A 22533-nucleotide genomic window follows, 5' to 3' on the forward strand; every position below is an offset into this window, starting at 1 on the left:
ACAAAGAGATACAAGCAGCTCATCAGGAAAAACAGAAGAGACACAGATACAAAGAGAAGAAAACACAAACATAGATACAGACACAGAAGAAGAGGAAGAAGACTAAGATCTTCACAGAGAAATAGAAGGTAAAACTGATGAACAGAATATAGATAAAGTCTTTTTTAAAGAACAAATGAGATCACTAAAAGAATGGTCATCATTAGAATTTAATGCAATTAAAAGGAAAATGAAAAGAACAGAAGATAAAATGCAAAGGTTAGAACTGGGAATGACAGAACTAGGGAAAAGAGTAGAGAGTGTGGAAGAGCGGGAAACGGCTGTAGAAATGGAAGTAAACGACTTAAGAGAAAAATTGGAAGAAAGTGACAAAAAAATTAAAGAGACACAAGAGTTGTTATCTCAGAAAATTGATATGTTGGAAATTTATAGTAGGCGAAACAACATAAAAATAGTGAGCCTGAAGGAGGGTAAAGAAAGCACAGACATGAAGGAATTTATAAAAGGATGGATCCCAAAGGTCCTGGGAACAACAGAAATGCAGGAAGAAATGGAAATCAAAAGGGCACACAGAGCATTAGCTCCGAAACCACAGGCACATCAAAAACCAGGATCCATCTCAGTAAAATTTTTGGGCTACACGACAAGAGAAAATATACTGAAACGGGCAAGGAATAAAATTAGAGAAGACAATAAACCACTGGAATACAAGAGTCAAAAATTATTTTTTTACACAGACATAAATTTTGAACTCTTAAAGAGGAGGATGGAAGGAATTTAATGCAGCAAAATCAACTTTATGGAAAAAAGGTTACAAATTTATATTAAGACATCCAGCCATGTTTAAAATATTTATACCCAGAGAAAGCGCAAGAATCCGCAGAACATTTGCAGGACAGGAGAAGAGTTGAAGAGATGTAACAAGAATGAAGAACACCTATAAAGTATATATAAAGATGTAAAAACAATGTATATGTAAAGAACTAAAGAGGGAAAAAAGAAGGGAAGGAAGGGAGTAAGGGGGGGGAAGCTTTGTTATATGTGTTAAAAAAAAGTGTTTTCTGGAGAGGGCTGGGTGGAGGGGGAATAACCCTGTGAACAAGATTGCAATCCAAATGAAAAGGGGAGTTGGGGTATGGGGCAACCCAGAGAGGGGGAAACTTTTGGGGTTAAGGTATTAGTGGATGTGGGAACTGCGGGGGTACTTTACGTCTTAAATGTGTTGTCGTACATTAAGTGTAATAAGAGAAAACTAAGATGAAAATGGGGAAAAGGGGGATGAAGGTGGTGAAGAAGTGGAAAAGAGGTGTAAGCAAGATATAAGATGGCCATGTGAAACTATATGACTATAAATATTAATGCTATACATAACCAAATTAAAAGGAAGAGGCTACTAAATTTATTGAAGAAGGAAAAAATAGATATAGCATTTGTGCAGGAAATTCATCTAACTGATGCAGAACATAACAAACTAGAGAGACTGGGTAGGACATTTAATGGCAGCATTCTATAATTCAAAAGCTAGAGGTGTAGCAATACTAGTTAACAAAAATGTACCAATCAAAATAGAGGAGGAAATCATCGATCCGGCAGGGAGGTATGCAATGATAAAATGTCAGATATACTCAGAATTTTTGAATTTGATAAATAAATATGCACCTAACAAGGAGGCTCAAAAGTTTATGCAGGATTTTTTTCTGAAGATTGCAGACACACAAGGAAATATATTGATAGGAGGGGATTTTAACCTTAATTTGGACCCAATGTTGGATAAAACTGGACAAAAGACAAGTAAAAAGAATAAAGTAGCCAGATTTATGGTTAAATCAATGCAGGAAATGAAACTTATGGATATATGGAGGAGGCAACACCAAGAGAGAAGGAATTTTCATATTATTCGAGTAGGCACAAAACTTACTCAAGGATTGAATGCCAAATTAAAAAGGAATTTGAAATAAATACAGAATCAGTGAAAGACAAATTTATATTATGGGACGCAATGAAGGTCTACATTAGAGGGCAGATAATAAGTTATGTGTCTAAGATGAAAAAGGATTACAATCGGGAAATAGAGCAGTTGGAAAGGGAGATAGTAAGTACAGAAAAGGAATTAGTAAAAAGGGATGATATAACGAAAAGGAAAGAATTGGCGGACAAAAAAATTAAATACGAAACATTACAAACGTACAAGGTGGAGAAGAACATAATGAAAACAAAGTAAAAGTATTACAAACTGGGAGAAAAAACACATAAAATATTAGCCTGGCAACTTAGAACAGAACAAGCTAAAATAACGATACTGGCATCAAGGAAAAAGGACAAACAAATTACGTATAACCCAACAGAGATTAATGAAAACTTTAAGGAATTTTATGAACAATTGTATCAAACTAAGAACGAGGGGAAAGATGTTAAAATGGAGGAATTTTTAGCTAAAATTGAACTGCCGAAATTGTAAGAAGAGGAACAAAACAAACTGATAAAACCATCTGAAATAGAGGAAATACAGGATATATTAAAAATGCTGCCGAACAATAAAACACCAGGAGAAGATAGATTTCCAATAGAATTTATAAAACATTTAAACTTCCTCTCCTGGAAGTAATGAACCAGATAGAAGAAACACAAAACTTGCTAGATTCATGTAAGACAGCAATAATTACAGTAATACCAAAGACGGGGAAGAATCCACTAACACTAGCATCATAGAGACCAATATCTCACTTAAATCGACTATAAGATAATAGCAAAATTATTAGCAAACAGATTGGCCGATTGTGTACCTAAAATAGTAAAACAAGATAAAACTGGATTTATTAAGAAAAGACGAACAGCGGACAATGTCTGGAAACTTATTAATCTAATCCACGCAGTTCAAGGAAATAAGAAACCAATGGTGGCTGTTGCTCTAGACACAGAAAAGCCTTTGACAGAGTAGAGTGGAATTACTTATTTAAAGTATTACAGAAGTTCAATCTACCAGAAAAATATATAAATTGGATTAAAGCATTGTATAATGGACCGTTGGTGAAGGTAACAGTAAATAAATATGTATCGAGTCACTTTAAATTAAATAGGTCAACTAGACAGGGATGTCCATTATTCCTCTCATTGTTCGCCTTAGCAATAGAACCTTTGGCAGAACTAATAAGAATAGAAAATAAAATAAAAGGGATAAAAATAAAGGAGAAGGAGTATAAAATCAGCTTACTTGCAGATGACATCATAGTATACTTAACAGAACCAGAGGTATCAGTAAAAGAATTACATAAGAAATTGAGGGAATATGGAGAAATATCGGGGTACAAGATCAACGCAAATAAAAGTGAAGTGATGCCAATGAGTAACGCAGATTAGACTGAATTTTAAAAAGAATCACCATTTAAATGGCAAGTACAAGCAATTCGATACCTAGGGATCAGGTTAGATAATAACTTAAACCACTCGTACAGACTAAATTATCAGCCACTAATAAAGAAATTGCAGGAAGACTTAGAACATTGGAAAGAATTACCACTAACATTGATAGGGAGGGTAAACTGCATTAAAATGAACGTGTTCCCAAGGATACAATACTTATTTCAAACATTACCAATTCCTTTAAAAGAAAAATTCTTTAAGGAAATTCTTGTGGAAAGGGAGGAATCCAAGGGTAGAGTTAGATAAATTAGCAGAGAGGTATAATCAAAGTGGTTTACAGTTATCAAATTTTAGAAATTATTATAGAGCCGCACAATTAAGGTATTTATCAGATTTTTAACAGACAAGGGAAAATCCAGACTGGACAAAGATAGAACTAGATAAAATAGGGGAAAAGGTACTGGGACATATACTTTATAAGTGGGATGAAAAGCTGGTGCAATATAAAAACTCACCAGTATTGCATCATTTACTTAATACATGGAAGAAGATCCATTTAGAAAGGAAAAAAACAAATGATCAAATACCAAAATTATTATTGACGCAAAATCCGCTAATCCCTTTTACAATAGACAACCTTTCCTTTAGTGAATGGGAGAGAAAAGAAATCAAAAGAATAGAAAACTGTTTTTTTGGGAAATAATTTATTAACATTTGAATAATTGAAGTACAAATATGGAATAACTCATGGTACAATGTTTGCATATCATCAATTGAAAGCTTATTTAAAGGATAAATTGGGAAACAGCTAGAGATTACCTGAAGGAAGCAGTTTTGAATACATGATTACAGACACAATGAGAATTAAAAGGTTTATAACCAACATGTACATTAAGCTGCAAGATAAGGAAAATGAAATAAACTATAAACCCAAGCAGAAATGGCAAAAGGATCTAAACATAAAGATAAAAAATGAAACATGGGAAAAGTCATGTTCTGGAACTATGAAGAATAAACACAAGGTTACGCATGATACAGTATAATTGGTTACATATATCACTCCTCAAAAATTTAAAAAATGGGATTCAACATTATCGGATAGATGTTTTCACTGGAAGAAGGAAATGGGAACAACATTACATGCAACTTTGGCATGTACAAAAGTAAATACGTTTTGGGAAGAATTAAATCAGATACTAAATAAAATTACAAAAAATAACATTCCAAAAAAACCAGAGATATTTCTTTTAAGTAACATAAGAAGTAGAGAATTAGGCCTCAAATTGGATAAAGTGAAAAAAAAATTCATTATGATAGCCTTAACGATAGCAAAAAAATGTATTATGTCAACTTGGAAAATGGAAGAGAGCATGAGTATACAGCAATGGTCCATGGAAATGAATAAATGTGTTCCATTGGAAAAAATAACATATAATTAAAAAAATAAGGTCACAATGTTTGAACAAATTTGGGAACCATACATGGAACATGTCAGACAGAGCTTGCCTACGACCTCCATCCCCTAAAATGAGAATGAAAATGATAAGACAAAACGACTAGATTCAGTGTGTAATAAATTGATGCCGCATTTTTCTTGTTTATTTTCCTTTGTGTGAAAATATTGTTTTATGGTTTTATTGTATTGTATATGTTGAATATTTATGGGTTTTGGAGAGGGGTGGGCAGAGAGGAGGGAAAGAAGGGGGGAAAAAGGGGGCGAAAAGACCATTGTGTAAATTTAATGAGAAACATTTGTACATATTTTGGTAGATATGGTTCACAGTGTGAAAAATTTAAAAAAATATATAAAAGAAAAGATTCAGGGGAGTAGATTTAAGACAGAGATGAGGAAAAACAGTAGTGAATCTGTGGAATTCTCTACTCAGGGAAGCAGTTGAGGCTACTTCATTAAACATATTTAAGTTTCAGTTAGAAAGATTTTTTTATACAAAGAATGAATTAAGGGATATGGGAAAAAGTCAGATAGGTAGAGTTGAGTCAATGATCAGATCAGCCATGATTCTATTAAATGGAGGAGCAGGCTTGACAGGCCGGATGGCGGAGCAGGCTCAACGGGCCAGATAGCCAACTCCTGTTCTTATGTACTGTGAGATGCAAAAGCATTTAGAAGGTATGGATTTGGATAATTTATTTTCTGGGAAGGATGTAACAGATTAATGAAGGATATTCAAAGGGGAAAATTTGAGAGTACAGAGTCAGTCTGTCCCTGTGAGGATTAAAGGAAAGCTTTAAAAATGTAGGGAGCCTTGGTTTTCAAAGGATTTTGGGAATTTGGTTTGGGGAAGAGGGATGTGGACAACAGGTAGAGAGAGTGGGGAATAGATGAGGAACACAAAGTGTGCAACAAAAAACTATTAGAAAGGCTAAAAGGAGAGATGAGGCTGCTTTGGCAGGCAAAGTAAAAAATAAATCCAAAGGATTTCTACAGGTACATTAAAAGTAAAAGAATAGTGAAGGATAAAATTGGGTCCCTTGGAGATCAGAGGGGCCAGATATGTGAAGTCAGAAGAGATGGGGGAAATTTTAAATGACTTTATTTTTCTTCATCATTCACTAAGGAAAGGAATATTGAGCCAGGTGAAATAAAGAAATCTGGTAGTGAGATCAAGGATAATATACAGATTAATGAGGAGAGAGTATTGGCTATTTTAAAGAGAATAAACATGGATAAATCTCCTGGACCTGACAAAATATTCCCTAGGACCCTAAGGGAGATTCATATACAAATAATGGGGGCTCTGACAGAAATATTTAAAATGTCACTTGCCACGGAGGAGGTGCCAGAGGATTGGAGGGTAGCTCATGTTGATCCACTGTTTAAAAAAGGCTCCAAAAGTAAATTTGTTAATTATAGGCCTGTGAGTCTGACATCAGTGGTGGGTAATTTAATGGAAAATGTTCTTAGAGATGCTATATACAATTATTTGGAAAGACAGGGATGATTAGGAATAGTCAATATAGTTTTGTACATGGTAAATCATGTTTAACAAATCTTAAGAGAGTTTTTCATGGAGGTTACTAAGAAGGTTGACGAGGGGAAGGCTTTGGATGTTGTCTATCTGGACTTTAGTAAGGCCTTTGACAAGGTTCTGCATAAGAGGTTAGTTAGGAAGGTATTAATGTTGATGTAGTGAAATGGATTCAACAATGGTTGGATGGGAAATGCCAGAGTAATGGTGGAAAATTGCTTGTCAAATTGGAAGCCAGTGACTAGTCGAATGCCTCAGGGATTGGTACAGCGTCCATTGTTGTTTGTCATATATATTAATGATCTGAATGATAGGGTGGTAAGTTGGATTAGTAAGTATGCAGATGATACAAAGATTGGTGGTGTTGTGGACAATGAGGAAGCTTTTCAAAGCTTGCAGTAGGATATAGGACAGTTAGAAGAGTGGACTTAAAGGAGGCAGATGGAATTTAATACTGATAAATGTGAGATGCTACATTTTGGGAGAATTAATTAGCAAAGGTCAAACACGTTAAATAGTAGACAATTGAGAAGTGCAGCAGAACAAAGGGATTTAAGAATTCTGGTACATAATTCCCTAAAAGTTGACTCACATGTAGATAGAACGGAGAAAGCATTTGGTACGTTGGCCATCATAAATCAGAGTATTGAGTACAGGAGTTGGGATGTCATGTTGAAGTTGTATAAGGCATTGGTGTGGCCAAAATTGGAATATTGTGTGCAGTATTGGTCACCAAATTATAAGGATATAAATAGAGAGAGTGCAAATGAAATTTACAAGAATGTTGCCTGGGTTTCAGGGTTTGAGTTACAGGAAAGATTGAGCAGGCGAGGATTTTATTCCCTAGAGCGTAGAAGAATGAGAGGTGATTTGATAGAGGTATTTAAAATCATGAGAGGGACAGGCTTTTTCCATTGAGACTGTGAGAGATTCTGTGCTGTAATTGTTATATGGTTATATAACTCACCTTTTGAGAGTTTTAACAAATTTACTTGTCGGCTGAAAAAGATGTTTGAGGCTCTTGGACACTGACGGCTTCCGGCCTGGTGGGTGGACCTTTGCATTTTCTAGAAAATCAAAATGAACAGGTTTTATCCCAAGGGCTGAGAGGTCTTTCTTCCCTCGGTGCTGTGCGGACCTCTGCACCCTCTGTCTGAGCCGCGCTAAAGCCACTTCTATGGAGACTGAATCCAAGCTGCTGTCATAGGAGTCATTCACGATGGGCAGCCCCTAAAGCAGACAGTGGACCCTGTGTGGACGGGACATGGCCTGTCAGTGGCATCTCTGAAACAACAGAGAGTGAACCATCACAAAATAACTACAATAGAAGCAGGAAATCTAACATAGAGCTGGGAAACTGTGTAGATCAGGCAGTGTTCGTCGAGAGATAGAGAGAGATAGAGAGAGAGAGAGAGGGGGAGTGAGAGAGAGAGAGAGAGAGAGAGAGAGAGAGAGAGAGAGAGAGAGACAGATCTCCATCGCGATAACATCTCAAGTCAATTACTGCCATCAGGACCAGAAGCAACTGTGAATCGGGGAGGGACGATGGTGGATCAGAGGCCTGGAGACATTGAACAAAAGACTGAGAGATGATCTGTAGGAGGTGAATAATGGTGCTTGAGAGAAAACATTTTCGCCTGAATGGATTAGGCCCAAGGCAGTGTGTCTCTGATAAATTAGGGGATGTGGTTCATTGAGAGGTTTGGAGCCACAAAATCATTCAGCATGGAAATAGGCCCTTCAGCCCATCACATGCATACTGACCTTTCTTCTTTTGGATTTCCAGAAGTTTCTCACATAAAAGTTTGGTCCACAAGATTATAGCACATGGAACAACAACCGCATGGTTGTAACTGGCGATGTGGATCAAGAATCCCGGTTATCAACACAAAACCAAGAATCAGAATAAACCTGATGTGGTTCCCCAGGGGTCAGTGCTGAGCCTCATGGTTCCCCAGGCATCAGTGTTGGACTCAGATGTGGCAGCCCAAGGGTCAGTGCTGGGCCCCAGATGTGGAAGCCCAGGGGTCAGTTCCAGATTTGGTTCTCCAGAGGTCAGTGCTCATGATACCACCTTGGCTAAGATAGTGGAGAGGGAGTGAATGTAAAGAGGGTTCGGGGGTTCAGAGAGAAATTGAGTGAGTTATAGAGTTGTGGAGTCAAATGGAACAACAGGCTGTTCAAGCCATTCTGGTCATTCACTCCCACCAGAGTACTAGTGCAGCCGCATCCTTCCTGCAGTACAATGACCAGCTGCAATGCATCAATGTTTTGTAAAGTTGCGTGCTGATCTTCATGCTCGTGTATTGCATTGTTTCTTCATCACCTTATCTATCTGGCCGATGCAGCCAGCTCAGGGCTCCCATATCTCCCTGTGTGAGGTTCCCTCATCTCCTCAGTACTCCCTAGTATATCATTTCACACTTGGAATTAAATTGCAGCTGCCTTTGCTCTGCCCATCTTACCAGCTGATCAATATTGTTCTGTCGCTTCAAACCCTACTCAGTATCAGCAACCCTGGCAATTTCTATGTGATCTGGGAACTTGTTATTCATCCTTCCTCCATTCACATCCACACTGGAACGGGTTCATGTCCAATCTCTGCGCTACATCGACTGGTCTCTGACTTCCAACCACAGGCCGGGTCCTCCATCTTCACCCTCTGACTCCAATTTCAGGTCCATTTGGCTTTGTCTTCACCTTTGCTCCAATATCCACCCTGCTCTCATACCTGCTCTACCGTTCCTGCTCAGATGGACATGTGGCTGACTACACCTTCCATTCTCCAGTCATCTCCATTGCAATAGAGACCCTTTTTCCATACCAACCCCTCTGAGATTTATTCCTTTCACCCAGACCCTGACTTCCTCATGTTTGTCCACTCGCCTCGGTCTTGTCCCCTCTCCCAGTTAGAAGGGGTTTCCTTTGCCTTCACCTTCCACCCCAGCAGCCTCCTCCTCTAATCCGATGCCACAACCAGATATTTCCTCTCCCCATTCTGCAGTCCTCATTCACTTTTCCATCTCCACCAATCCCTGCTCCCGACTCATGGAATCTTCCCATGCAACTACAAGGGGGTAACACCTGCCCTTTCTTAAGATGGACCAGAAATGACAACAGTTCTTCCAAAGGAACCAACAATCTTCCCGTCTCTTGTTCTGCACTTGCTACTCACAATGGGGATTCTCCACGTTGAAGAAAGCACATGTAGTTTGGTCTCAGTGCGGAACAAAACAGGTTTGCAGCAGAACTGATCAGTTTTGATCAGGGGAAACAATTGGTAACATCCATTTGTTTCACTCTCTTTCTCATCATTTTGCCAGCCACAGCCTCCTGTCCCTCGGACCCTGGTCCAAATACCTCCCAGACACTGGCAGCCATGGCTCAGTGGGAACCATGTCATGAGGCTGCAGATGCTGATAGCAGAGGGGCTTTGCTGAACTCACCATGACACAGATTGTGCTGATGATGGGTCCTCACGCACCTCAGCAGCTGCTGCAGGGCCTCGGGCCTGACCTGCTGCTTTGCTTCCTTGCTGTCAGGGCCTCTCCAGTCTGTGGAGAATAGAACCAGACAAGTCATACACATGGCTCCTCAGCAACAGCACCGAGTTCGCAGGATAATGCATTCCCACCTCGTGGCTCACAGCTTCAATCCAGTCAGGTCGTCACCAATTATCCAGCATCCCAAAGCAGGGTGGGTCCTGATACCCACAGGGGAAAAACCAGATCACCGTGTAGGTGTCTGAAACTCCAACAGGGACATTCATCCAATTGAAACCTGAACTGGTGGATCAGGGATTAGCATTTTAGGAACTTGGACTGGAATCCTTGCAGAATAAATGGGAGCTCATAGAAGCATTTTGAATGTAGAAGGGCCTGGACAGAGTAGACATTGTTTCCTGTGGTCGGGTAGTCAAGCACATGAGTTCACAACTTCAGCATTGAAGGGTGGCCATTTAAAACAGATGCAGAGAAATTACTTTAGACAGAGAGCGGTGAGCATCTGGAATTTGCTGCCACAGATGGTTGTGGGCCCCAGGTCGTTGGGTGCATTTAAGGCAGAGATTGATAGGTATCGGTATAGTCAGGGTATCAAAGGTTATGGGGAGAAGGCAGAGGGGGCTGAGTGTGAGAATGATGGAATGGTGGGGCAGACTCAAGGAGCCAAATGGCCTACTTCTGCTGTGATATCTTGTGGTCACGATCCTCTCTTCACAGGTGCTGCCTGACCTGCTGAGTCGTTTCTGGTGGACAAGCCTCAGCCAGCTCTGACCGTAACTTTGGATACAGTCATTCCTTGGTGATCGGTGGAAGGGACCTACATCCCGTTGTGTTCTCAGTGATGTGTGGGCACTAAGATGGCATCATTCCGCCTTTGGACCCTATAGAGACTGCTGACTGCTGAGCAGCCTCTTTGATGGCATGAACTGGCATGGCATTTTCTCCACCAAGCCCATCACCTCGAGGCAGGAGTGCAGCTCCTAGCAGCAAACATCAGTTGTGCCGCTCTGCCGGAGGTAGGTGATGCTTTGGAAGTGAAAGAGACTGATCTCTAACCTGCCTGTCAGGGTATTGAGGAGCCCTGCAGGTGCAGGGTTGTCCTGACCATTCTAACCACCGCACAGCCAAAATGAGTCATCGGTCCCAGTCCCTCTCTCGAGAACCAGTCCCATACCATGAGTCATCTCGAGGAGATGCCCTGTGTCACTAGAATGGGGAGAAGTGGGATATATTGCAACTGCTCCTGCACCACATCCACTTCCTTGTCCTTACCTGCCATCCAGACACACCATGGCGGTCTGTCTTACCCCCAGCAGCGTGACTAGAGGTCTTCACACAGTATATGGGAATCTTCCCCCTTTACATCAGGGACCTGGGGTGGAGGGTGTTTCCCAAACCTGTCATTTGTAACCGATTTGTGAGTCGGTTCACACACTCACCAGCCTCCTGTCACATCTGCAGCTGGGATGAGACCATGTTTCATGTATATACGGAGAGTCCAAGATTCCAGCCCCTCCTTGGGTACTTGAAGGGGCTGCTCCTCAAGTTCTAGCTGCATTTCAGGCCCATGCTCCTGTTCTTTGGGCACCCAGTACGGAGGGAGGAGGGTCGCTCAAGGGTTGTCCTCATCAGTCTGCTACTGGGCCTGGCTATAATGGCCATCCATGGGTCCAGACAGCAGCACTCCTGGGTTCAACTCAGACTGACTGACTGTCCCTCTTTTGGGTTACCTATGGACATGAATGCCCTTGGGGAAGGAGCACTCAGTGCTTCTGTGCACCTTGGAGGGTTTCTGGAGGGAGTCCTACCATGATCATGGTGATTAGTGGGAGGGGGTCCCACAGTGGTCACTGTGCTATTTGATGTGTGCATCATGTGGATGATTGACGGTGAGTGGGAGGGAGTGGAGGGTCAGGAGGAATTCGGGCTGGGTTTCGGACTGCATGGGCTGAGCTGGGTCCGTCCCCCCATTGATTTCCCCAATCATTAACTGACACTGTGAGTGACACCACACATGAGCTGCAGCTTGGTAAGGGGAGTAAACATCTGCACGGTAAGCATACTTACTGGAAGGAGCAGCACATGGAGGGGTGGCCACCTGCGGAACACCCCAGCCCTTCATGTTGTATGCAGACACCCGGACAAAATACGGCAGACCCTGCGGCGAAGCAAAGCAGCACCTTTCACTGAATCAAACAATGCAGTGCCTTACCAGGCCACTGGGTCCATCCAGCTCAGCCTATGCCAGCCCATCATCCTAATTCTGCCCTTTATTAGCCTGCAAAACATTCCTTGACCACATCTGTCCAACCTCCCTCAGAAAGCCCTGACACATTTGCTGTCTCATCAACAGCCAGTTCCATCATGTGTTATTCTCATTTCTACATTTGACTCATTTAAGGAGGTGATCAGGAGGATTGATGAGGGCAGCGGACATTTTCTCCATGGACTATAGCAAGATTTTTGACATGGTCCCCAAGTTAGGCTGGTCAGCATAGTCAGATCACCTGGCATCCAAGGAGAGCTGGCCAATTTGCTTGACACATGGTAGTGGAGGCTTGTTATTCAGACTGGAGGTTTGTGCTGCAGAAAATGATGCTGGTCCATGACTGTTGGTCACCTGTATTTATTATTTACAGTAGAGTATGCAGATATCACCCAAATTGGTGATATAGTGAACAGCAATAAAAGCTATTTGAGATTCCAATAGGATGGAGAGCAACAGGGGAAGTGGGCCAAGGAATGGCAGATGGAATTCAACTCGTACAAGTGTGAGAAGTTGCACTGTGGTGGGTTAAACCAGGGCAGGACTTACATGCTGAACGGTAGGGTTCTGGGGGAGTTGTCGAGCTGAGGCACCTCGGGGTATGGATACACAGTTCTCTGAAAGTGGTGACACGAGTGGTCAGGGTGGCGAAGGTGGTGTTTGGCACGTTTGCCTTCATGAGTTAGGGCACTGAAGAGAGAAGAAGAAGAATGAAAGACGGAGTAGAATCCAGACAAGAATGAGGTGATGCACTTTTGAGAGACAGTCGTAGGAGGAAAGTGTAAAGTACTATATATACTGGTGTAATTGTTTAATTTTTTTGGACCAAAAAAGGGGGGTTGACTTTTACACTGGTCAAACTTTTGACCTTGGTAAGTACTTGCGTTGTTCAGGGCGTTGGGAGCTCCAGTGGGTGGGCTGCTAGGATGAAGATCCATAGATGTAAGGTCCGGTGGGCAGGTGGGATGAGGATCCATGGTCTGAGCATCGGGAGCACTTAGTGGGTGGGTGGCCGGGGCGAACGTCCATGTTCAGGCCATCAGGGGCTCCGTTGACAGGTGCTGGGGGTGTGGATCTGTGGTCGGGACATTGGGAGCTCAGGTGGACACGCAGTCGGGGCCAGAAATATGGGGGGGGGGTCGATTTTTAAAAGGGTCATATGAAAACATTCAATTTTTGGGCCAAGAAAAGGGGACTCGACTATTTTACAAGTATATAAGGTAAACAGCAGGACCCTGAACACCTCTGATGTTCATAGGGGTCCTTGGGTGCAGGTCCACAGCTCTGTGAAAATGGCAACACCAGTGGGGAGGGGGGGGGTTGGGGAGGGGTGCATTGAGTATAAAGGTCAGTAGGCCATATTGCATATTGTAGCTGTATAAAACTTTGGGTTGGTCACATCTGGAGTGCTGTGTGTAGTTCAGGAAGGATGTAGAGAGATGTACTGGCATATTACCTGGTTTGGAGGATATGAGTTATGGGAAGAGATTGGGTAAACCTGGTTTGTTTACTCAGGAGTGTTGGAGTCTGAAGGGAGACCTGATGGAGATTTATAAAATCACGAGAGAGATAGTTGGACAGTCAGTCTTTTACCCATTGTGGATTTGCAGATTCTGGAGACCTTAGCTTCAAGGTGAGAGGGGGAAAGTTTAAGGGTGATGTGCAGGGCCAGTTTTGTTTACACAGAGAGTGGAGGCTATCTGGAGAAGGTGGTAGAAGCAGATACAAGAGCAACATTTAAGAGGCCATTAGACAGGTACAAGTCGAGCAGGGAATGGAGGGAAATTAACAGCGCACAAGCAGATGGGACACAGGTCTCGGGGCCTCCTCAGGTAAAGAGCCAGCATGCAGACAGCATCCCTAGTCTTTCTTTCCCTTCCCCACCACCCATCTCCCAACCACTCTTTTGGTTCATTTTTCCTCTGTGAGACCATGGCTCAGAGATCAATGATCACTTGATCTTCTCCGGTGGACACCCACAACCACATTGGTGACCCTGTGCTAAGTGCAACTCTCATCCCAGTACAACAGTAGCCTGCATGAAGACAACAGCAGGTTTCCCACTCCTTGGCCACTGCCACAATTATGTCCAGGAAACTCAAACAATGAGCTCCCATTGGGCAGCACAGTTAGTCCAGTAGTTAGTGCAACACTATTTCAGTGCCAGTGACCCAGCTTTGAATCTGTCTGTCACAAGTTTGCATGGATTTTTCCCAGGAACTCCAGTTTCCTCCCACGATTCAAAACTTATGACAGGGGGGAGAATGGTGAAGGTTAATTGGGTGTAATTGAGCAGCACGGGCTTGTGGGCTAGAAGAGCCTGTTACCATGCTGTATGTCTAAATTTGTTTTTAATTAAGTAATTTGGCCTCCCCCTATCAGAGATTCTCCCTTTCTCCACCCAGAACTCTCACATAGTGGCTGGAGATTGGACGAGCAGTGCTAAGATCTGCACAAAGAGTTCCCTATTCATTCCCTATGCCTTTACACTAGGACTTTCTGAGCCTGCATTCCATGCTACTTACTGTGACCAGCTCTGTCATTGTGAAGCTCAGAGTTTTTACCCCATCCAGGATGATCTCTCTTGCTGCTAAGCAGAAATCAGGAGATGTGCTCCATTCAACTGCAAGATGATAGAGAGAATTAATGAATCCAGAAAAGATTTAGAAGAGGATATAGAATATAGAAGTTGGGACATTATGTTCAAATTCACAAACACTTCTACGTCTGATTCCACCTGCATTGAATTCACCCATCGTTATTGAATGAAGATCTACCGGGACCAATGCCTGAAGAGGGCGCACAAAATCAGTGAACCGGTGTGGACTCGAAAGGCCAACATGGCCTGTTTCCGCTCCGTAAATGGTTATATGGTTCCTTGGGGCAGGGGAAAGGAGAGGAGCTTGGAATACTCACATCTCAATCCAACTTCCAACAACCTGCGTTTCATTGTTCCGTCTCTACAGGAGAACCGTTTAGTCTTGACCAAGACAGGAACTTTGAAACAGGGGAGCCCATCAATGTCAGATTCATTGGGAGGTCAGAGTCAGAGTGTTCTACAGCCCTTCGACCGAACTCCTCCAGGTATGTACTGAACTAGTCCCATTTACCTGCATTAGCCCATCCCCTAATCCTGACCTTCCCTATCAGAGTAATTGACCCGCTTCTGTCACTCCCTCTGGCAGCTTGTTCCACAGGCTCATCTCTCTGTGTGAAGAAAGTGCCCCTCAGGTCCCCTGTAAATCTCTCCCCTCTCACCTTAAATCTATGACCTCCAGTTTGGCATCCCCTACCCAAGGGAAAGGGATAACACCAGTCATTTTAATAAACCTCTATAATGTTTCCCTCACCCTGCGATGTTCCAGCCTCTCACCATAGCTAAGCCCTCGAATCCAAAGACTATTTTGAAGATTGATATTATTCCTACCACTAATACCTCATACAGTTGTAATGTAACATCCCTGCTCCTAAACTCTGTCCTGACCAATGCAGTTAGCGTGCCAAACACATTTGTCACCACCCTGTCTCCCTGGTTATACCTGTGTCAGCTGCATTGGTGACACTTGGGAGGTGAGGTGCTAAAAAGATCCATGATAATGGTAGACTTCAATTATAAGGAGAGACTGGAACATTTCTCACGTAAAGTCCCCTGTCAGAGATTTATAAATTCATGAAGGGCATGGAATCAGGACAGGCCCTTCAGTCCACAATGTTATTCTGATCTCTACAAATCTAAAAGTACATTTAAAACAAGGGGGAAAAGATTTATAAGGAACATGAGGAATAACTATTTCACACTGAGGGTGGTGGGCCCATGGTGCGGTGGGGAGGAGGGTCTGTGGGGCAGTGGGTTGGTGGAGAGGAGGGTCCATGGGGCGGTGGGTCTGTGGGAAAGAGGGTCCATGGGGCGGTGGGTCTGTGGGAAAGAGGGTCCATGGGGCGGTGGGTCTGTGGGAAAGAGGGTCCATGGGGCGGTGGGTCTGTGGAGAGGAGGGTCCGTGGAACAACGTGCCAGATGAAGTGGTGGAGGTGGAGATACTTACAATGTTTAAAAGACATTAAGATATGTATGTGAATAATCAAAGAACACTACAGCACTGTGCAGGCCCTTTGGCCCACAATGCTGTGGTTACCTGGGCAAACATACTCCATCATCAATCTAACCCACAACCCTCTATTTTCCTTACATCCATGTGCCCGTCTAAAGAACATTTAAATGTCTCTGTTGTACCAGCCCCCACCACCACCGCGGCCCCCACCACACTCTGTGTTAAAAAAAACTTCCCTCTGATATCTCCCCTGAACTTTCCTCCATTCACCTCAGACAGATTTTTTCTGGTATTTGATATTGTCACCCCAGGAAAAATGTGCTGGTGTCCACCCTGTCGAAGTCCCTCATAATCTGATATCTCTCTATTAAGTTACCTCTCATCCTTCATTATTCCCAAGAGAAAAGCCCTAGCTCTACTAATCTTGCTTCATATGACACGTTCTCGAATCCAGGCTACAACCTGTTAAATCTCCTCTGCCCCTCCCCAAAGAATCTTGGATAAAAGAGCAAAGATAGGAAAGGTTTAGCAGGATATGGGCCAAACACAGACAAAAGGGACGACCTCAGAGAGACTATTTGGTCAGCATGAAATGGTTGGACTGAATCCCCTGTTTACATGCTGTATGGCTTTACACAGCATTTTACGGCTTGACTCTATGTTCTGGGAACATTCAGCAGGCTAGGCAAGAAATAGAGTTCCCATTCCTGTCTTGCAACCTACAACCATAAAACATTACAGCAAAGAGAACAGTCCCTTCAACCCTTCTAGTCTGTACTGAACTATTATTCTGACTATTCCCCTGACCTGCATCCATCTATATCCCTCCATGCCCTCCCATCCATGTACCTGTTCAAATTTTCCTCAACTTTTCACCCTTAACCCATGTCCTCTGGTTTGTATCTCAACTATCCTAGGTGGAAAAAGCCTGTCTACATTTACTCTATTCTCACTCATAATTTTAAATACCTCAATCAGATCTCCCTTCATTCTTCTACGCTCCACGGAATAAAATCCTAACCTGTTTAACCTTTCCCTGTAACTCAGTTCCTAAAGACTCAGCAATAAATCCTAATAAATCTCTGCACCCTTTCTATTTTATTGATATCTTTCCTGTAGTTAGGTGACTAAAATGACACAAAATACTCCAAATTGGCCTCGCCAATGTCCTCTCCAACTTTACCATAACATCTTAGATCCTCTCCTCAATACTTTGATTTATGAAGGCCACTTTCAGGGAATTATATATCTGTATTCCCAGATCCCTCTGTTCCACCAACACTTGGATCTGAATGTTTGTTTCTCTCCACAGATGCTAGCTGAACCATTGTGTGTCTCCAGCATTGTTGGTGTTATCTGATGGAAATTTGACTGGCCAGAGTTCGACCCAATGTCCTTTCACTCCCAGGGCTGGGTGCGTGAGTTGGTCATTTCGATGTGGTCAACCCTTCTGAGTAAAGGCATGCATGATTGGGCAGAGGAAGGTGTTTGTTCCCATCATTCAGCTCACCTTTGTACTTTGTGACCACAGCAGAGTTGATGCTCAAAGGCTCACGGAACGTCACCCGTAGTGAAGAGCTGCTGGCGATGGACAGTCGGACTTGGATGGGTGCATCGGGAGCCCCTGTGGATTCAACAGAGGGCAAAGACAGAAAGTCGAGACGTCATGTGTAACTCTAAAAATATCCAGTGAGAACACACTTAGAATATTGTGTTCAGTTCTGTTCACCTCATTATAGGAAGGATGTGGAAGCTATGGAGACAGTACAGAGGAGATTTACCAGGATGTTACCTGTATTGGAGAATCAGACATGAGGCAAGGTTAGCAGAGCTGTGACTTTTCTCTTTTGAGTGTGGAAGGATGAGAGGTGATTTAATAGAGGTCTATAAGATTCTGAAAGGCATAGATAGGGTGGACAGCTAGCGCCCGTTTCCCAGGATGTGAGTAGCAAACACCAGAGGAGATATGTACAAACTGAAGGAAAGTAAGTTTAGGGAAGACAGAGAGAGTTGTGTGTGCCTGGAATGCCAGGGATAGTCGTGGTACAATAGGGGATTTTAAGAGACTCTGAGACAGACACATGGATGAAAGAAAAATAAAGGGTTATGAAGGAGGAAGGAATTCATTTTTTGGTAGAATATATAAGTTGACCATCATTGTACTGTGCTGTAATGTTCTATAAACCACCACAACTCCAAACGGTTTCCATGGAAAATGGATCGAATCTCCAACAATTCTCTGGAGTGTGTCAGAGAGTTAGGCTGGGCTGGCCACACCACTGACTTCTGGGAGTGTGAGGAATATTGACTAGTCAGACAGCATCCGTGGAGAGAACAGATCCAAGTTGTTTCATGGGATGGTCTTTCATCAGAAGAAGCTGGTTCTGTCACACACAAAGGCCTGCTCATGGAAATAATTGAATTCAGCATTGTATTGATGCACAGTGTGATAACATTACATTCATTGAAGTCCAGGAGAGAAAAGACAGAGTGGGGGGAAGGAGTGAATTAAAGTGGCAGGGGTCCAAAAGCTTAGTGAAGTTATCACCAGTTTTTCCAGTGAGGAGACCCATGTGAGCAATAGATTCGAAGTACAAGGAAATCACTGCTTCACCTGAAAGGACAGTTTGGGCCTCAGATGGTGTGAACGGTGGTGCCCTGAAGTGTGTTGTACAAGACAGGGCAGTGAAGAAGGCATTTGGCACACTTATCTTCATCAATCAGGGCACTGTGTACAGGAGTAGGGGCGTCACATTAGAACATAGGAGATAGGAGCAGGAATAGGCGATCTGGCCCAGTGAGCTCCTGTCACAGCTGTTACATGATGTTGGTGAAACCGCACAAAGACTCGTTCACAGTTCTGGTCGCCCAGCAGCAGAAATAAGATTGAAAGAGTGCAGAAAAAATTGACTAAAATGTTGCTGGGTCTTCAAGAGTTGAGTTACCGGGAAAGATTAAACAGGTTAGGACAACATTCCTTGGAACGAAGAAGAATGAGGGGAAACTTGATAAAGGTTTATAAGATTATGAGGGGTACAGACAGAGTAGATGTGAGTAGGATGTTTCCACTTAGATTGGGGGAGACAAATACGCGAGGTCATAGCTTTAGGCTGAAAGGGGAGAGGTAAAAGGGGAACATTAGGGGAAGGTTTTTCACTCAGAGAGTGGTAGGAGTGTGGAATGAGCTGCTATCTGATGTGGTGAATGCAGATTCAATCTGGCGTTTAAAAAATACATGGGATAAATACATGGATAGGAGAGGTCTGGAGGGTTATGGAATGAGAGGAGAGGGATGTGTGATGAGGTGTGGATGGAGATGATGGAGGGGAGGGCGTGTGTGAAGAGTTACAGAGGGTGTTGATGGAACGGAGGGGGTGTGTGATGAGTTACAGATAGTGTAGATGGAGGGGAGGGGTGTGTGATGAGATGTGGATGGAGTTGATGGAGGGGAGGGGTGTGTGATGAGATGGAGCTGGATTAGATGGGGGTGGGTTTGTTTGCAGATCTGAGCCATGTTCACAAATCTCTGAAGTTTCTTGCTGTCTTGGGTGGATCAGTTCCAGTTACACACATTGATACACCCTGACAGTATATTTTCAATGGTACACCTGTAGAAGTTGTTGAGGGATGTTTGTGACAAGCCAGCTCAGGCCAGGACTGCTGTCAGCCTCTCTGGTGTACAATGGTGAGTGAACATTGGCTGCTCTGGAAGAGAAAGGGCATCTGGCGATGTGACGGTGGGAAATGAATGAAGTCACCAGGGTTGTCTGACTGAGACTCACGTGCATGTTCGAAGCCTGTTTTCATGCGTTTGAAGAGTCGATGGTGCCATTGCCAGGCCTTCAGCTGTGTCTCTTTCTCTGCACAGTCGATGCTGGATGCCTCATTCACCACCTGGGCACTCAACTCACTCACTCGCTGCTCAGATTCCTGCACGAGGTTGGCCAAGTGGGCAGCTCGACTCTCCACACTAGCAACTGCATGGACAGCATGCTGTTACTTCCAGAGTCAGCCTCTTGTTAAAACTTCCCCAACATCAACCCATCACCTCAACAGCAAACATCAGTCATTTCCGTACGTACACTACACAAATGGGAAAGGATCAGGATAGGACCAGGAACAGGTACCACCCTAGGAGTCGTGTAGTATGACCAAAGTTCCATTGTGGAAGTTCTATCCCCTCAATTCTACCTCTTCATAAACACAGGGCACAGGTCAGACCCAGAGTGAAACTCCCTCCACACTCTCCTGGGGCCAGACAGAGTGAAACTCCCTCTGCACTGTCCCATCACACACTCCCGGGGTCAGACATAGTGAAATTCCCTCCGGACTATCCCATCACACATTCCTGGGGACAGACACAGAGAGAGGCTCCCTCCACACCATCCCATCACACATTCCTGGGGTCAGACATAGAGGGAGGCTACCTCCGCACCATCCCATCACACATTCCTGGGGCCAGACACAGAGAGAGGCTCCCTCCACACCATCCCATCACACATTCCTGGGGTCAGACATAGAGGGAGGCTTCCTCCGCACCATCCCATCACACACTCCTGGGGTCAGACACAGAAGGAGGCTTCCTCCACACCATCTTGTCACACACCCCCGGGGTCAGACATAGTGAAATTCCCTCCACACCATCCCATCACACATTCCTGGGGTCAGACATAGAGGGAGGCTTCCTCCGCACCATCCCATCACACACTCCCGGGGACAGACACAGAGAGAGGCTCCCTCCACACCATCCCATCACACATTCCTGGGGTCAGACATAGAGGGAGGCTTCCTCCGTACCATCCCATCACACACTCCCGGGGACAGACACAGAGAGAGGCTCCCTCCACACCATCCCATCACACATTCCTGGGGTCAGACATAGAGGGAGGCTTCCTCCGCACCATCCCATCACACACTCCCGGGGACAGACACAGAGAGAGGCTCCCTCCACACCATCCCATCACACATTCCTGGGGTCAGACATAGAGGGAGGCTTCCTCCGTACCATCCCATCACACACTCCCGGGGACAGACACAGAGAGAGGCTCCCTCCACACCATCCCATCACACATTCCTGGGGTCAGACATAGAGGGAGGCTTCCTCCGCACCATCCCATCACACACTCCCGGGGACAGACACAGAGAGAGGCTCCCTCCACACCATCCCATCACACATTCCTGGGGTCAGACATAGAGGGAGGCTTCCTCCGCACCATCCCATCACACACTCCCGGGGACAGACACAGAGAGAGGCTCCCTCCACACCATCCCATCACACATTCCTGGGGTCAGACATAGAGGGAGGCTTCCTCCGCACCATCCCATCACACACTCCCGGGGACAGACACAGAGAGAGGCTCCCTCCACACCATCCCATCACACATTCCTGGGGTCAGACATAGAGGGAGGCTTCCTCCGCACCATCCCATCACACACTCCCGGGGACAGACACAGAGAGAGGCTCCCTCCACACCATCCCATCACACATTCCTGGGGTCAGACATAGAGGGAGGCTTCCTCCGCACCATCCCATCACACACTCCCGGGGACAGACACAGAGAGAGGCTCCCTCCACACCATCCCATCACACATTCCTGGGGTCAGACATAGAGGGAGGCTTCCTCCGCACCATCCCATCACACACTCCCGGGGACAGACACAGAGAGAGGCTCCCTCCACACCATCCCATCACACATTCCTGGGGTCAGACATAGAGGGAGGCTTCCTCCGCACCATCCCATCACACACTCCCGGGGACAGACACAGAGAGAGGCTCCCTCCACACCATCCCATCACACATTCCTGGGGTCAGACATAGAGGGAGGCTTCCTCCGCACCATCCCATCACACACTCCCGGGGACAGACACAGAGAGAGGCTCCCTCCACACCATCCCATCACACATTCCTGGGGTCAGACATAGAGGGAGGCTTCCTCCGCACCATCCCATCACACACTCCCGGGGACAGACACAGAGAGAGGCTCCCTCCACACCATCCCATCACACATTCCTGGGGTCAGACATAGAGGGAGGCTTCCTCCGCACCATCCCATCACACACTCCCGGGGACAGACACAGAGAGAGGCTCCCTCCACACCATCCCATCACACATTCCTGGGGTCAGACATAGAGGGAGGCTTCCTCCGCACCATCCCATCACACACTCCCGGGGACAGACACAGAGTGAAACTCCCTCCACACCGTCCCATCAGGTCAGGCACAGAAGTTGGTTGGAAATGTTGCTGAGTGTTTTCTTTGTCATTATGGTTCCTGCTGTTACACTCTGTCTCATGAATCAGACTCACATACACTCAGTAATGTACACACACATTCACAATGACACAAGGTAAATCAGAAGCAGTAAC

The 22533-nt window shown here is 44.5% G+C and overlaps 1 protein-coding gene across 8 annotated transcripts in view; it reads right to left on the reverse strand.

Moving 5' to 3' along the window:
* The window catches only part of LOC138747235 (ankyrin-repeat and fibronectin type III domain-containing 1-like), a 300694-nt gene that overhangs the window by 52862 nt on the left and 225299 nt on the right, over nt 1–22533 (reverse strand). For all 8 annotated transcript variants that reach the window (XR_011347384.1, XM_069906270.1, XM_069906271.1 and 5 more), the window contains 6 exons: nt 19951–20145; nt 17679–17792; nt 14645–14742; nt 11921–12011; nt 9797–9904; nt 7318–7417 (listed from right to left, as the gene is read on the reverse strand). Coding sequence is in view for 7 of the 8 variants with exons in the window: in XM_069906270.1 (XP_069762371.1) it covers nt 7318–7417; nt 9797–9904; nt 11921–12011; nt 14645–14742; nt 17679–17792; nt 19951–20145 (706 nt within the window). In the remaining variant the exon portion in view is untranslated. The remainder of the gene's footprint in view (nt 1–7317; nt 7418–9796; nt 9905–11920; nt 12012–14644; nt 14743–17678; nt 17793–19950; nt 20146–22533) is intronic.

Source organism: Narcine bancroftii, chromosome 12 (assembly GCF_036971445.1).
Source record: "Narcine bancroftii isolate sNarBan1 chromosome 12, sNarBan1.hap1, whole genome shotgun sequence".
Classification (NCBI taxonomy): Eukaryota; Metazoa; Chordata; class Chondrichthyes; order Torpediniformes; family Narcinidae; genus Narcine; species Narcine bancroftii.